General features: G+C 50.8%; 1 protein-coding gene across 1 annotated transcript in view; it reads left to right on the top strand.

Annotated features, from left to right (window-relative positions):
* PLXNA4 (plexin A4) overlaps positions 1-15,098 on the top strand; it is a 578,455-nt gene that overhangs the window by 358,533 nt on the left and 204,824 nt on the right. Inside the window, exon 4 of the mRNA XM_073328857.1 lies at positions 1,917-2,017. Coding sequence (XP_073184958.1) covers positions 1,917-2,017 — 101 coding nt within the window. The remainder of the gene's footprint in view (positions 1-1,916; positions 2,018-15,098) is intronic.

Here is a 15,098-nt window from a genome sequence, read left to right as displayed (position 1 = left end):
CTGTTCTTGTTTCATGCAAAGATACCATCAGAATGAATCTTAGTCTGACACTTCACAGTTCAAACCCACCTGCATGCTGTATCCTTTTAAAAAATTGTCCACAAGAACCAGATGTATTCTCTTGTTCTCTGTCACTAGCAGCTGTTCAACAGTTTATTGTTGGCGGTTCTGAGTGGTGTTTCATCAGGGTAATACCATACTGTATTTATCCGAAGGAATAAACTTGCCCTGCCATCATGGGCTGGTATGAAGGCACAGGCGATTGACTGTGTATTATGGATCCACTCTGGAGCTCAGTCAGTGGGAAAGACACTCTCAGGTCACTGGGCACAAAATGTAGATTTTGGTTAAAAAAAGAAAGCCTAATAAAATGGAAATCTGTGGCCTGTTATACAGGAGGTCAGACTAAATGATCTGAGAGGTCCTTTCTAGCCTTAAACTCTATGACTCTATGAAGTGTTTTAATTAAAAAGAAAGAAAGAGAGTGAGGAATATGCAAAGATGCTTACTTGCTGTGGGATGGGTTAAAAACTCTTCTCTGCAGCCAGGCTCGCAACTGTCTCTTTCAGAACGCAGTGCCAGTAGTTCCAGCTCTCTCACTGCTTATATCCTGTAGCCTTCTCTGGAGATTAGCACCTCTGCACACTGAGTAACAGGAGCCCAGCTGGCACCTTGGAGGCATGGATAAAGTCGTAGCCCTCTTTATGTTGTCTCGCCACTAGAGGGGGACAAAGAGACACTGTACCAATGTGTCAGCTGGCAACAGCATTGGGCTAGGATAGGAAAACCAGGAAGTGAAACTGTGTGTAAACAGAAAGCCCAACTGGAGCGAAATGCGGTGTATAAACAACCACTGGGAATGGTTGAAAATTATAGGAGGTTTTGAAATTCCTTCGGCTGCCCTAAGTTAAGGTGGTGTTGGAGGTGAAGTCCAGGGGGCTGAGGGCTAGAGGAATGATAGCTGCACATGGATGCACGTGGAAAATAAAATAGCTGGAGTTTCCAGAGGAAGAGATGGGCTTGTGGGTGATACCTGGTGTGCAATTTATTGGCCAAGAAAATATTCACCATGGAGTAAGTGTGGCAGAGAGGCCTGGAGACAGGAGAACAGGAGAGAGCTCTTAGAATGGAAGGATGGCCAAGTGGTTGTAGGCTGTTATCCTAGGACTTGGGTTCCCATCCCTGCTCCACCCCAGATTTCCTGTGTGTCCTTGGTCAAGGCACTTAGCCTCTCTGTGCTTTAGTTCCCATCACTAAAATGGGGATAGTGGGACTGCGCTAGCTCTCAGGGGTGTTGTGAGGATCAGATGCTGTGGTAAAGGGGGGCCATATAAGTCCCAGAGAGAGGTAGCTAGAGAGCTACTTTCAGAGCCTGTGTTACCAATTCAGACCCTGCAGTTGCCATCTAGGGCATAAGCCGAAGGTGCGTTGATCTGATGAATTAGCAATTTAGCAATGTGTTCTAGAGCCGTGCTTTGCAAACAGGCTGTCTGCTGTGCTGAGCCCAGGCCTGTCCAAACAGAATCGTGTAACTGAAGCCATACAGCAGTATGTGTGGGGAGGGGAGGACGTTAGCCTGCATGTGGGTGTTTGTTTCAGTGTTGTGTGTGTGTGTGAGCAGGGGAGAGGGAGGTATGGGGCTGAATCTCCTGGTGTAACGCCATTGATTGTAATAGGGTTATGCCAGGTTAGAATTCGGACCAACGTGTGTTACAAACAGCTGTATTCAGAGTCCACACTGCAGCATTCCCTGTGTGGCTGGCCTGGGGAGCTCTGCACAGGTTCCCTTCTTAGAGGCTTGGCTCCAGGAGAAGATCGCTGCAGCAAGGAGCGTGAATGGCGTCACACCCTGCACTCCAGAAAGAAACTGGGAGCAGTGTAGCAAGACTGAAATGTTCTCTCCCTTCCTCCCGCAGCTGACCAGAGTGCCCGTGGAATCGTGCGGGCAGTACAAGACCTGCAGCAATTGCCTGGGCTCCGGGGACCCCCACTGTGGCTGGTGTGTGCTCCACAACACGTAAGTACGGTCCGATGGCATTTCCCTCCGTCCAGCCCTGCCTCCCTTGCCCCAATGCGCTTTTCTCACTCTCTACCGGGGCACGCAGCAAAGCTGCAAATGGACAGGTCTTTCCCTGGCGGGGCACAAGACATCGCTCAAAATGTGACCTGAGCAGCTCAGTTGAGGCCTCGAAGACTGAGAGAGAGTGTCCTTGCTGAAGCAGCCATCTTCCTTTCATTTAGAATGGTAAAGAAAATAATCACAGAGACAAGGCAGTCTGGGTTTCTCCCTTCTGAGTGCACATGTGAGTGGATAAGGAGGGGCTCAGCAAGACCCTGATCCAGAGTCCATTGAAATCAATGGAAAGGCTCCTGTTCACTCCACTGTGTTTTGAATCAGGCCCATTTGCTCTTACAGTTTCTTTCTGGGGGACAAATCCATTCCCTTCTCCAACGGATAGGGCAGCAGGACCAAATCTGGGGCTGGACTTAGACACAAGTCTCAAATGCACTGTAGGGTCTGACTCTCCACTGCTTACATTGCTTTGGCCGCTGTTGATTTCAAGTGATTTACTCCTGCTTGAGAGGAGAATCAGGACCTCAGGATTTCATAGGCACATGGGGGAAAATTCAAAGGTAATGTGTAAAGGGGAACTGCCCCATCTCACCTCAGCGAGGTGTTAACTCTGAAACCTAGTGACAATGATGTAAATGTCAGCCAACTGTTTCAGTGCTGATAGTTTTAAGCAGATCCATCTGGCTCTTCTGGGACAGTGGGCAAAGTCTGAGCAGATAATGTCCACCCCATGTGGGTCCCAGTATCAGTGCCTGGGGGGAGTCTGCTCACTAAAATGGCGCTGCAGGGAAGGAGGCCTACTCTGAAATACAGCCTTGCCAGGTGTCTCTAGAATGAATGCAGAGCTTCAGTTGAGGTGGCCTCAGGCCCTGCTGATATTGCAGCACTTTGTATTGTTTTCCTTTGACCCTGAGGTTCCTCTCAATAATCTCAACACCCACCTGCAGAAAACCCTCTTCCAGTGCCAGAGCGAGCTGGGTCTCAGGCTTGTCAAGCTCAAGGCTGGGGCAAGCTGTGAATGGTGGGATAGCATCACATGCCAATGGCGCCCATGGCCTGGCAGCATGTCTGATCTTCATGGCCATATATAGACCAGCAGAGTGCCGCTGGGGGTGGCGGGGAGGGTGCTGTTAATAGCCTACTGATGCTTTGCTTGAGTCTCAGTGGTCTTCAGTAGGGAAAGAGGCTCACTGCATAGTTATTCTTATGGGTCCATTCCCTCCCCTGTATTCACAGCCCTTTCCTTCAAGAGTCATGGCAAGCTGTCATCCAACAGAGGACAAGTATGACATAGAAATGCCCTTTGGAGGCCAGCAGCGCCACTCCTCCCTGTGGCTATCAGGGGTCGCTGGAGGGTGGAGTGAAATGAGCCCGCTGCTGGTAGCGTTGAGGGGGTTCATGTAAATCAGCCCACGGGTGGTTCGCACCCCATGAGCTGACCCCATCAATTCGTGAGGTGTGAAACCACCAAGGTTTGCTTGATTTCAGATCAGAGCCACATGGCCTGACTGGATATGCCCAAAACGAGGAGTCAGGCCCCGCCTTCGGAAGATCCTGAGCACACCTGGCCTGAGTCGGGGTTTGTAAACGTTACCCCAGCTATACCGAGCAAGCTGCATCTGGGGCCCTGCTAGTCCCTCTTGGTCTGAGAATGTGAGGCCAGCACTTGTATTCAACAGCCAGATTTGGTGTATTCTCCCTCTGCTCTTCTTCTCCCGGGCCCATCACCGTGATATCGAAGCATAGTGCTTTTTGCTACCGGTAAGCTAGCCAATGAAGGAGCTCACCTCTTCTGTATCAAGGACTTGGGTGGATTGCCATTATTGATTTGTTTATGTAGCATCTTTCACTGGAATCACAGTGCTTTATGTCAAATGACCCTCACGGGACAGAGGGATTGTCTGGCATGTGGGGCTGGTAATGAGCTAGGGGGCCTCTCACCTCTAAGTCATCAGTTCCATCCAGCATGTCCCCATAGTGACTAAATGCTGTTAGTGTCTGATTGGTGCTCGGTGGCTTGTATGAAATGAATCGGTGGCGCTCGGTTCATTTCCTAGCAGGCAAGTGTTCACATCCCAACAAACAGCCTCCTTGCGTGCGCCGATTGGTCTCTTCGGTGGGGATCTCTGCAGAGCAGCCATGAACTCCGTGTCCAGCTCTGGAGATGGTTCCTCTGGGTTCAGGTTGAGGCATGTTGCGGGAATCAGCATAGGGGAAGCCTCTGCCAGCACTGAACCCTTTCTGTAGGCACAGAGGGGGTGTCAGGGCTGTCAAAGCACACTGAACCCCCCATGTGTGGGATCTGGCGCTGTGTGGCTGCTGATCACGTGCCGCGTATTCTGAGGGTGTGAGAAGTGACAGATCCTCCTACCCAAGTCTATAGGAACCCGAAGAACACTTCGGGGTGACTCAGTCACCCATCACTGCTGAGAACCCCACAGGTGGAGGAGTGAACCCAGCACCTCTAGGTCTAAAGCCTGAGCCTCTACTACTGGAGCTGAAGGACTCATTCTTTTAGCAGAGAGCAGTAGTAGGCTGTTATCCTGTGTGGATCAGCCCCGGGCGGGTGGGGACACAGGTACGCTCGCCCAGTGCAGTGCATTAGTTTGATGATGGTGATCGTGATGTATGAAGCACACTGTGCTGCATCACCAAGGTGCCTGAGCTGTGGTACAAACATCATTAATATGTCACATATCCCCGCCTCTCCAAACCAAGAACCAAAGGCTGCCGCCTCTGTACCGAGCGGGAATGGGGGTGCCCTGCCCAGGGTCTAGCATTAAAAAGCAGCTCAGACATTTTTCAGACAATCATTGGACGTCAGGCTTGGGGATGGAGATGCAGATAAGGCAGGGAGGGTATTTCCATTGCCTAGCTAAATCCCGTTCATTTATCTGCGAGGTGAAGGTGGAGTCCCTGAAAGGTGGGTGAAGTTAGAGCACAGACCCAGGTGTGCCTGACATCAGCCAGCTCATTTCTTCTATTTGAGGAAGCATGTAAATCTGGCCTGGTCTGGCCTGGAGAAGTAGGTGTCGCTACCCAACTGGCTCAGTGATCGGGATTCCAGATGCGTAGAAGAAACCATCACACCACAACATTAGCCGCTGATTGAACCACAGAAATACCAGATATTTCATCTCAGCCTATTGCTGCAGCCACCCAGGGTCAGTGGCAGGGATCAAGCAATCAATGCACCTAGCAATAAATCCCCGGAGAGAGAAAAGGGGCAGAGACAACTGCAGATTGCAGAGCAACTTGGTGCCAGGGAGCTAAAGAAAATGCTAGCCAGCGTATAGTAGGGAAGAGAGAACTGGATTCAATAGACTAGGAATCCCATGTGCAAACCTTGCCCCCCAACACCCTCCTTCTCCTCCTTTAAGGAGGAAGGATGGCCTTGTAGTTAATACACCGGCCAGCACAGCAGGATTCCTGGGTTCTGTTCCCAACTTTAGGACAGACACTCTGTGTGACCTGGGAGCTTGTTTCTTAACCTCTGCTTCCTCCTCTGTAAATGGGGTGGCCCTTTATTTACATGCCTTACGGTAGGGCCATGAGGGCTCAAAAAGGAAAACATGTAAATCCTCCCTCTAAATTCCTTTCCTTCATCCTGCTTCCCAGGCGTGAGCTCCGCGCCAATGCTCCCCATGGCCTCTCCTGTCCTTGGGGGAAGCTGCTGTGTGCCTCGAACCTGAGTCCCCCCTCGTTTCCCCCAGACTCCCTAAGAAAAGACAACAGTGCTGTGACCACTTCACCTTGCCTTGTTGTCCTGTTCCCTCCCTACCCCACCCCATTGTGTCCCGGGTCCACTCTCCAAACTCCAGAGCTCCTGTAATACGTCTGATCTGGTGGGGCTGGGTGAGCAAGTTTGGCTCCAGTTAGAACCACCCAGCATGGCAAAGGACACTTCACCCTTAAACCAAACCTGGAGTGAACTAGGCACTTGGGGGGCTGAAAAGGTGCCGGTAATTCTTTGTCTTCTCTGTGATCTCTGTATTTATTTTATTTTATTTGCCTGCCTCTGCCCCTCAAGCTGGGCTTGGAAGCAGAAGGGCCAAATCACGTGAGTCCAGGGCATTTCCAGCCAGGCAAGCAGCAGGCAGTGCCAGATATCCCTGTTCTCACACAACTTCCAGCTCCTGTTCTGCAGAGTTAAGTTGTCCACCTGCCTAGGGTAGCAGCACCTGGGTGTTTGGGTCCTTATTGGCACTGGATCTTGGAATGCTGTAAAGTTCATTAATCAACCTTTCCTAGACTTGATGTATAATCAACGCCTCCATGCAAGATCTCCAGGAAAACCTGTCAGAACCACTGCCCATCACTAGTGTTAATACATCACCCTCTGTCCCCTTTCAGCCAAGGGTCTCAAACGCTTCATAAGCAGGAAGGAGTCCAGCCTCCTTTGAGGTAAAGTGGTCCCTGTTTTACAGGTGGGGAAACTGAGGCACGGAGCAGGGCCGTGACTTGTCCATGCCCTCGCTGAAAGAGTAAGAATGGAACTCACAGCTCCAGACTGCCAGGCATCCTTCCTCTCCAGTATCAATCATCTTTAATGAACGGCAGTGCAGGGTTGTGCCTGGGGCGTGTCGTAAAGTGCTCACCTAGCAGAGAAGGGTGGCCTGTCGGGTGCGCGTAGCTGGCTGTTTATTTCTAGACTGCTTCTCACTGTTGGATCTGAGCATCAGTGACTGAGGTCCTCAGTGGAGGTGTCAGTACGCACTGCTTGTAAGGTTACCCCACGGCCCCATCCATCAGTTCCCTGGAAGCTCTGAGTCTCCGGCCGGTGAACGCTAGCGAATGCTTTAGCCCGGAGGGCTGGGGGCTGGGACGGTGTCTGGTGGCTGCTTTGGGATCCGACTTTGCATTGCGATCCTGAATTCTCTGCCCAAGGGGCAACGTGCTGGTGCCCAGGAATTGAGTTCTGTGACTCTCCCATCCTAATCTTACAGGGGGAAATCTGACTCTATTGGGAGAGGGAGAGAGAGAGAGACGGGGGGGGGGGGGGCGGGAGCGTGAGGCGGGGGTAGGGAGGGACATTGATTGGCTTCTACATGGCGAGGAAGAGAGGGGTCACTGGAGCTTTGCAGTGCTGTATCTCTCGCTCTCATCTCATTCCCCGGCTTTCAGTGGCTCAGCTCCCCTCCGGGGCTGTATTTAGGCCTTGTTAGGCTGTGATGAATCATTTAGATGGTGTAAATTGAAAATGTGGGGCTCGGCTTCTGCTCAGGTCTCCAGGGAGGCTGAGGGAGGGGTGGTAACCAGGCTGAAAAGTTAATAGCTGGCACAGAGAGACCAAGTGCCTAGGACAGAAGGCAGCTGGTGAGCCAAGGCCAACTGCAAGGTCACGGTAGGGTCACTGAACCAGAGCATGAGGTGGGGGGAGGGCGAAAGTTTTCTCTTATTAGTGGGAAACAAATCACGGCTTTTTCACTTGCTGCTGCAAGGGGCACTGTCGTACCAACCAGCCTCCTGAGCTGAGCCCTGCCCAGCAGTGCCCTCCAAATGAGGGCCTGTCACCCTGGCTGCCTCAGGCTGCACTCCCAGCTGTCCTCCAGCTGAGAAGGCTGGGCCTGGCTAGCGATTAGCTACCACCATGGGGAAACGAGAGTTTCAGGGATGGCGAGTCCTGGCTGAGAGGGCGTCTATCCTGCCAGAACCAGCATAGGAATCAGCATAGGGGAAGCCTCTGTCAGCACTGAACCCTTTCTGTAGGCACAGAGGGGGTGTCAGGGCTGTCAAAGCACACTGAACCCCCCATGTGTGGGATCTGGCGCTGTGTGGCTGCTGATCACGTGCCGCGTATTCTGAGGGTGTGAGAAGTGACAGATCCTCCTACCCAAGTCTATAGGAACCCGAAGAACACTTCGGGTTAGCTCTGGTCTTCGGTGTCAGCCCCCTTTCGCCCTGGGGTCTGGGGAAGCCTCTCTATCCAGAATTCACGAGGCTCATTTCTAACAGACTGTCCTGATACAAAGGAAATTTTTGCTTAAACAACTGGCCTAATCTGGGGGCTTTTTTCTTATTTTTCTTTGTCCCACAGACTCATGGCCAGACCAGAAAATAACGCTGTCTTGCCTCGGCAGGTAATGTGATGCCACAGAGCAGGCACAGTCTCATTGATCGACCCTGACTTTACCTTTCTTGGTCAAAGTCTTCTGAGTCGCTAAAGAGAGTCTCCGGTAACCCAAGCTGCCTACAGAGGCAGCGATAAGATCAGGCGCAAGCTCTTGAAAAGTCTTTCTCTTGCTTGACTTTTAGTCCGCTGAAAGGATCTTTTTCCCCCTTGGGCTGAGGTTCTCGCTCACGCTCTTCCTCTCTGAACTCCTTTAACAGGTGCTGCCGTGGGAGACAGGAAATGTCGGGGCCTGTGTGGGGTATGGAGAGCTTCTTATGCTCTTCCTACCCCGGGCATCAATCCCACAGGGGCCTTGCTGTCTGCAAAGAGCTTTAGGAGTCAGAACAAAGGTACATCGTTTGTTAGAGATGAACCCGACTTCCGCTGAATGGTGGAAGGTTTCAGATTCAAACCCAGCTCTGACTCTGAAGCTTGTGACTGGCACAGATGGGCTGAGCTGAACCCCCAAATTCTGGAGAAGTTCAGATCTGCCCCTTGTTCCCTTCGCCCTGTTTGTTCTTCCACCCACACGCGTAGCTGAGATTAAGCCACATTTCCTAGTGCAGCCGGAAGGGCTGTTGGGCAGAGTTAAGGTTGTTGGACTGGTTGGAGTCACGTAGGATAAAAGCGTTGGAAGAAAATCTCGAAACATGGAATTTGGTTTGGAAACTCTCTGATGTGTTGCTCGAAAGTGGCAGACCTGCCAGCTTCTGGGGGCGTAGCCATTGAGCCGTGTCCCCAAGCTGCGGCTGGTTTGGATCATGCACTGTCCGAGCCAGCACTCAGACTGAGTCTCTAAGCAGCAGATCCTAGCAGAGATCTAGGTGGAGTGGAGTAATCTGCCCACAATGGGCCTTGACACAGAGTGAATCCGTCTTTTTCTCAGGTGGTTATTGAAAGAGGGGAGGGTGTTTTGTCCTTTGCATAAAGGTGCTCGCAGCAGGGGGCCCAGATGGCTCAGTAGATTTATACTGGGCTATTCAGCATCTTGCATCACGTCTATCTAAACTTTCGTCGTAATCCATCGGTTGAGGCATATCTAATGCACCTCGGCATCAGATCTCATCTGCCCAAAACGTGTCATCATCTTGGAGGCTCTTTCAAGGCCTTTGTGAAATGAGTTCTAGGTCCAGAGAGAGCCAATCCCCTGTTAACCTCTGAAAGGCTCTGATGCAGTGGTTGGCTCTTGATAAGTCATATCCGTCTGTGGTGTACAGGTGTGGACACTGAACGAACCACCCTGAATTGCACCCAGTGGCCTCAGCAGAAAGGCCAGTGACAAGGCCTGGAGCCCCCGCTGTCCACACAGGTAGAGGTGGCAGGGTCAGCCAGCTGGCACTGCCCTGCTCCTTTTTTGATCTCAGCCTCCCCAGGTGCCACTCAGGTCCCTTTCAGGAGTGCTCCATTTGCTTTGTCATAAACAGTGGTGCAGGTTGATTCATCGGAGTGGCTGCGGCTGCCTGAGGCGATGCAGGGATTTTACCAGGCCCCGCAGACTGGAATACCCTGGTGTCTGGTAAATGTATTTTGATAACATTTTGATTTTCCTTGATTAGCTCTTCCTAGCTAGAGGGCAGTGGGGAGGGGGTGGGAGGCTAATTAGTTTGTGCAGCGGGTTTCCTAATGAGCCTTTCACTATTGGAGACCTGGTGAGTTTGGTGTCGTACTTGTGATTTGTCTCCAGGACAGAGCAGCCGCTTTGCAGTCTCTGCTCAGGAGAGGTGTGTGTGTGTGGGCCGGGGGGTGGGGGGAGGGAATGAGACCAGGTCAGGAATGAGACACATTGGCAGAGCTGTGTGTGTGAGTCGGGACACAAGGCAGGGCTGCAAGAGCGTGGCATGTTGTACATCAGGACTAGGATCTGCCACAGCTCAGGGCAGCTGCACCTTTATTTCCCTTCAGTAGTCCAGCCAGGGCGCCCGCTGTCCGTCTTCTGGCTCCCCAGCCATTGCCCTTCTGCCTGGAGACCCACGTCTCTCTCCCTTCTGACTGGAGTATTTCCAGGCTGCACAGCTCGCTGCCTTCACAGTGCATTTGCCAGCGCACAGGTTGCCCAAGTGCACCTGCTTGTTTTCTCTTCAGAGACAGTTAGCAGGTGTAATTGCGACAGTGTCCAGGTACCACACAGCACTTCCGATACAAGCCTGCGCTAGTCTTAAGGGAAAAAGCATTACAGAGAAAACATTAAAAACAATTGACGAACCTACACGTCTGCTAATAAGCTCACTCCAACTCGAACATGGGCTCTGCCAGGGCAGTCTTTCAACCCCCCGCCCACGGGGGATTCCTTGTGGTTACCAGTTCATCACAGCTTCAGCACCCAATCTTATGAGGCTTCAGTAGGCCAGTCCTTCGAACCCTTCCCAAAGGATTGGGGCCCTCTATGGACCCGTGATCCTGTCTGTCTGCTGGATCAGGAAGAACAACCCTGAGCCAGTTTAAAACCAGGCTATTTCTCCCCAGCCCCGTCTTTGTTTGTTGGTGCCTGGAGGATCCAGTTTGAACTAGTATATGTAAACCTCTGAAGGGGGGTGACTTTAAAAGGTTGATAATAGAGGAAGTTCAAGAGAAGGTGCATACAATGCCACAATAACACATACACAACTGCATTTTCAATGCAATGGACCCTAAAGGTATTAACCCTGATTCAATAAGGTTTTAACTTAATTCAGTAAAGTTGATCTTAAGTCCATCAGGTTTGTTCAGGATATTACAGGATATTGTCAGTCCGTCACAGGTCGCCCCAGCACAGCTGTGTCGGGATCTCTGGGCTGAAGTTGCTGACTGCACTGTCAGTCAGAATCGAGGTGCCTTGGCTGCATTGCACAGGGCCAAGGACTGAAATCTCAGGCAAGGCTGCAGGTCAGGACTGAGATGCATCCGCAGCATGTTGGAGGCCCATGACTAGGGTAGCAGTTAGGGTGACTAGATAGCAAGTGTGAAAAATCGGGATGGGGGTGGGAGGTAATAGGTGCCTATATAAGAAAAAGCTCCAAATATCGGGACTGTCCCTATAAAATCAGGACATCTGGTCACCCTAGTAGCAATGGATGGTGCTGTTCAGCATTTATGTGTGTGGTCAGAGGAGAGCCTGGGACTGAAATAGCAAGGGTTGCTACCAATCTGGATTGATGTGCATTAGGGAGGCCTAGATTACCTGGTGCTTTGATAGATGAGGATTGAAGTGCACATTGATAGAGCTGCATGGTGGATGCAGGCATGGGAAAGCAGAACAGATGTGCAGGGGAAAGTTATGCTGTGTTTGAATCTAGTGAGTGGTATCCAGATGCTGACTTGAACGTTCATGATCAGGGCCTATTTGTATAAGTGGGTGAATTGAAACCCCAAATCTGAACACCCTGGGGGAGGCCAAACTCCTGATCTGAGTTTTGCAGCTTGGGCTGATCTTTGCTATATACAGAATTTCACGCTGGATTTCTGGTAAGCAGTTCCACTGCATTTCTAACTTGCTACATATCAGAATAATGAATGCCCTGTAGGGTTCCTTGCAATGCCTTACAGCCTCTGGAGCAAAATCAGAGAGAGTTATGATGGATGGATGATTTGGAAAATTCGGTTTCCGTCGTAGGGCTGTTTCCAGGGAATTGATTTCTGTCTTATTGTTAGACATTCGCCAGTATCTCTGCAGCCAATAACCTGCCAATGAGAGAAAATGGCACAGCGAATGAGTTCTCCCCAGGGTGGGGTCACGTCTGCCTCCGAATGTGTTTTCTCCCTGACATTTCATCATCCTTGACAGTGTCGGATTCCTGGCAGGTCTCAGAAGGGGGAAAAGCAGGAGGCTTTCCCTCCTGAAATAATCACTAGGAACTTTTTAGGACACTCAGCTGCCTCCTTGTACGGCTGTTCACATGCGGACACACGCGCACGGTCGCACACACAGTCCTGTCAGCTCTTATTGCACACACACACAGTCCTCTTGGTTTTTTTTGCACACACATACGCACAAAAACACACTGCATTCTCTGCGCGCACAAACACACAAACAAACTCCCCTCAGCACGGCCACCCGCGCGCACTCTCTCTCTCAGTCCACTACTTAGCTTTCCCTGTCATGCTCACACACATGCCTTCGCACCTCCTCCCTCTCATGCACACTAACCCTTGAATTGCCTCATTTCAGCCCTGCTCTCAAGGGAGCGCGCCTTTGTCACTGTCCCCTCAGCACACAGCGGCCCTGCACCAGAGGAGGAGTCTCCGCGGGAAATGAAAAGTGCTCCCAAGGGCTGAGTTGGGTGGAAACCTGGCCGGGCTGTGTGGAGTCCCGCAAGGTGTGGACAGCTTGCATACGGCAGCAAAGGATCGAGCTGCTCAGTGTGTCCTGAGGTGGGGACGTTCTCTGGGGAGCTGAAATTGAGGGGAGCTGGGGCTCCACATTTGCCTAGATTATTGTCTTCCAGTTCTCTCTATATGCTCTGGTTTCATCCAGCTCCTCATCCTCTGCCAGGGATACACTCTCCTCCCAGCCCCCCCTACACACACCACCACCACCACCCTCAACAACACACAGACCCTTTATTTCGTTCTGGGGTTTGAGCAATTAGCATCTTTCTCCTTTCTGTAGCATGCCTTCTCCCATCAGCTCTCACCCCAGGCCTCTTCCTTAGCTGCTTTGCAATAGCATTGCATTGAGAGCATGAAATATCTCCCAAGGCAGAAGCCGTTGCTTTAATTCCTTAGCCCCCTGCCATGAATTAGGGCAGCCAGATGAAAGCCTGAACCCTGGCCTTGAGGGGAGATACGAGAATCCTTCCCTCCCCTCCTCCCCCTTTACTCAGTCTCTTCATAGTGCGGATTAGAATATTTAAATGGAATATATTCCAATCTGGTACCACTGGCTCCAACTGTGAGAATAGAGAGATCCCTAGCAACAAAATAACATGCCCTTAGACTGGTGGGTTGGAGCATCATTAGCTGTTTACAGAGGAAGAAACTGAGGCAAAGAAAAATGAAGAGATTTGGCCAATGTCACAGCTGGGTATGGAACAAAGGACTCACGACTTCCAGGGCAATGCCCCATCCGCTGGCCTGGGTTAGTACCCGGTGGTGGTTGGAGGCCTGAGTGTTGAATTTTCACTGGAGCCCTGTAGCGATAGCTATGGATAGATCTAGGCCTATAAGAGGTGCAAACACAAAGAACAAGAATGTTTAATTGCAAATCTATTTCCTCCTCCTTCTCTTTCCCTATCATAGCCTATGAGCCCCTGGCAAATTGAGACACAGCCAGCACAAGGTGCTGCTAGGAAGCTACATGTCAGGAATGGTTGCACTATTCAGCTGACTATCTTGTTGCAAAGACAGGAGTGAGTCTCAAAAGTGCTGAAGGGTCTGGAGTGACTGATCAGGAGAAGTTAAAAGAACTATAGCTGTGAAGCCTGGCTACACAGTGACCCAGAATGGGTTGTGGTAGATGCCTCTAAGGATTGTGAGGGTCTAAGCAGCAAGGGGTCCAAAAAGTTATAGCAAGGAGCGCTGGGGGGTTTAAGGAAAATTTGTGCTGAATGCTAAGGGAAACTTCCTAATGGTGAGATCCATTCAGCTGTGGAATAGCGTTCCAAGGGAAGCAATAGGAGCCTTTTTGTTTGGGACATTTAGAGCAGAGAGGAAGTAAGATTCAGTAGTTAGGACACAAGCCTAGAATCATAGAATCATAGAATATCAGGGTTGGAAGGGACCCCAGAAGGTCATCTAGTCCAACCCCCTGCTCAAAGCAGGACCAATTCCCAGTTAAATAATCCCAGCCAGGGCTTTGTCAAGCCTGACCTTAAAAACCTCTAAGGAAGGAGATTCTACCACCTCCCTAGGTAACGCATTCCAGTGTTTCACCACCCTCTTAGTGAAAAAGTTTTTCCTAATATCCAATCTAAACCTCCCCCACTGCAACTTGAGACCATTACTCCTCGTTCTGTCATCTGCTACCATTGAGAACAGTCTAGAGCCATCCTCTTTGGAACCCCCTTTCAGGTAGTTGAAAGCAGCTATCAAATCCCCCCTCATTCTTCTCTTCTGCAGGCTAAACAATCCCAGCTCCCTCAGCCTCTCCTCATAAGTCATGTGTTCCAGTCCCCTAATCATTTTTGTTGCCCTTCGCTGGACTCTCTCCAATTTATCCACATCCTTCTTGAAGTGTGGGGCCCAAAACTGGACACAGTACTCCAGATGAGGCCTCAACAATGTCGAATAGAGGGGAACGATCACGTCCCTCGATCTGCTCGCTATGCCCCTACTTATACATCCCAAAATGCCATTGGCCTTCTTGGCAACAAGGGCACACTGCTGACTCATATCCAGCTTCTCGTCCACTGTCACCCCTAGGTCCTTTTCCGCAGAACTGCTGCCTAGCCATTCGGTCCCTAGTCTGTAGCTGTGCATTGGGTTCTTCTGTCCTAAGTGCAGGACCCTGCACTTATCCTTATTGAACCTCATCAGATTCCTTTTGGCCCAATCTTCCAATTGGTCTAGGTCCTTCTGTATCCTATCCCTCCCCTCCAGCGTATCTACCACTCCTCCCAGTTTAGTATCATCCGCAAATTTGCTGAGAGTGCAATCCACACCATCCTCCAGATCATTTATGAAGATATTGAATAAAACCGGCCCCAGGACCGACCCTTGGGGCACTCCACTTGATACCGGCTGCCAACTAGACATGGAGCCTAGGACTTGAGAGAGCTGCGTTCAGTTCTCTGCTCCATCACAGGCTTCCCATGTGACCGTGGTCAAGTCACTTAGCCTCTCTGTGCCTCAATTCCCATCTGTGCAATGGGGATAATATAATAGCACTGCCCTCCCTCAGAGGGAGGGGTCTTTTGAGGATAAAGACATTCAATTAGGGCTGCCAAGTGATTTTAAAAAGTTGCAGTTAATCGCAAGATTAAAAAAATAATCATGATT

Source organism: Lepidochelys kempii, chromosome 1 (genome assembly GCF_965140265.1).
Source record: "Lepidochelys kempii isolate rLepKem1 chromosome 1, rLepKem1.hap2, whole genome shotgun sequence".
Lineage (NCBI taxonomy): Eukaryota > Metazoa > Chordata > Testudines > Cheloniidae > Lepidochelys > Lepidochelys kempii.
Note: the sequence above shows the minus strand (reverse complement) of the source record. Positions and strands in the feature narration are given on the sequence as shown.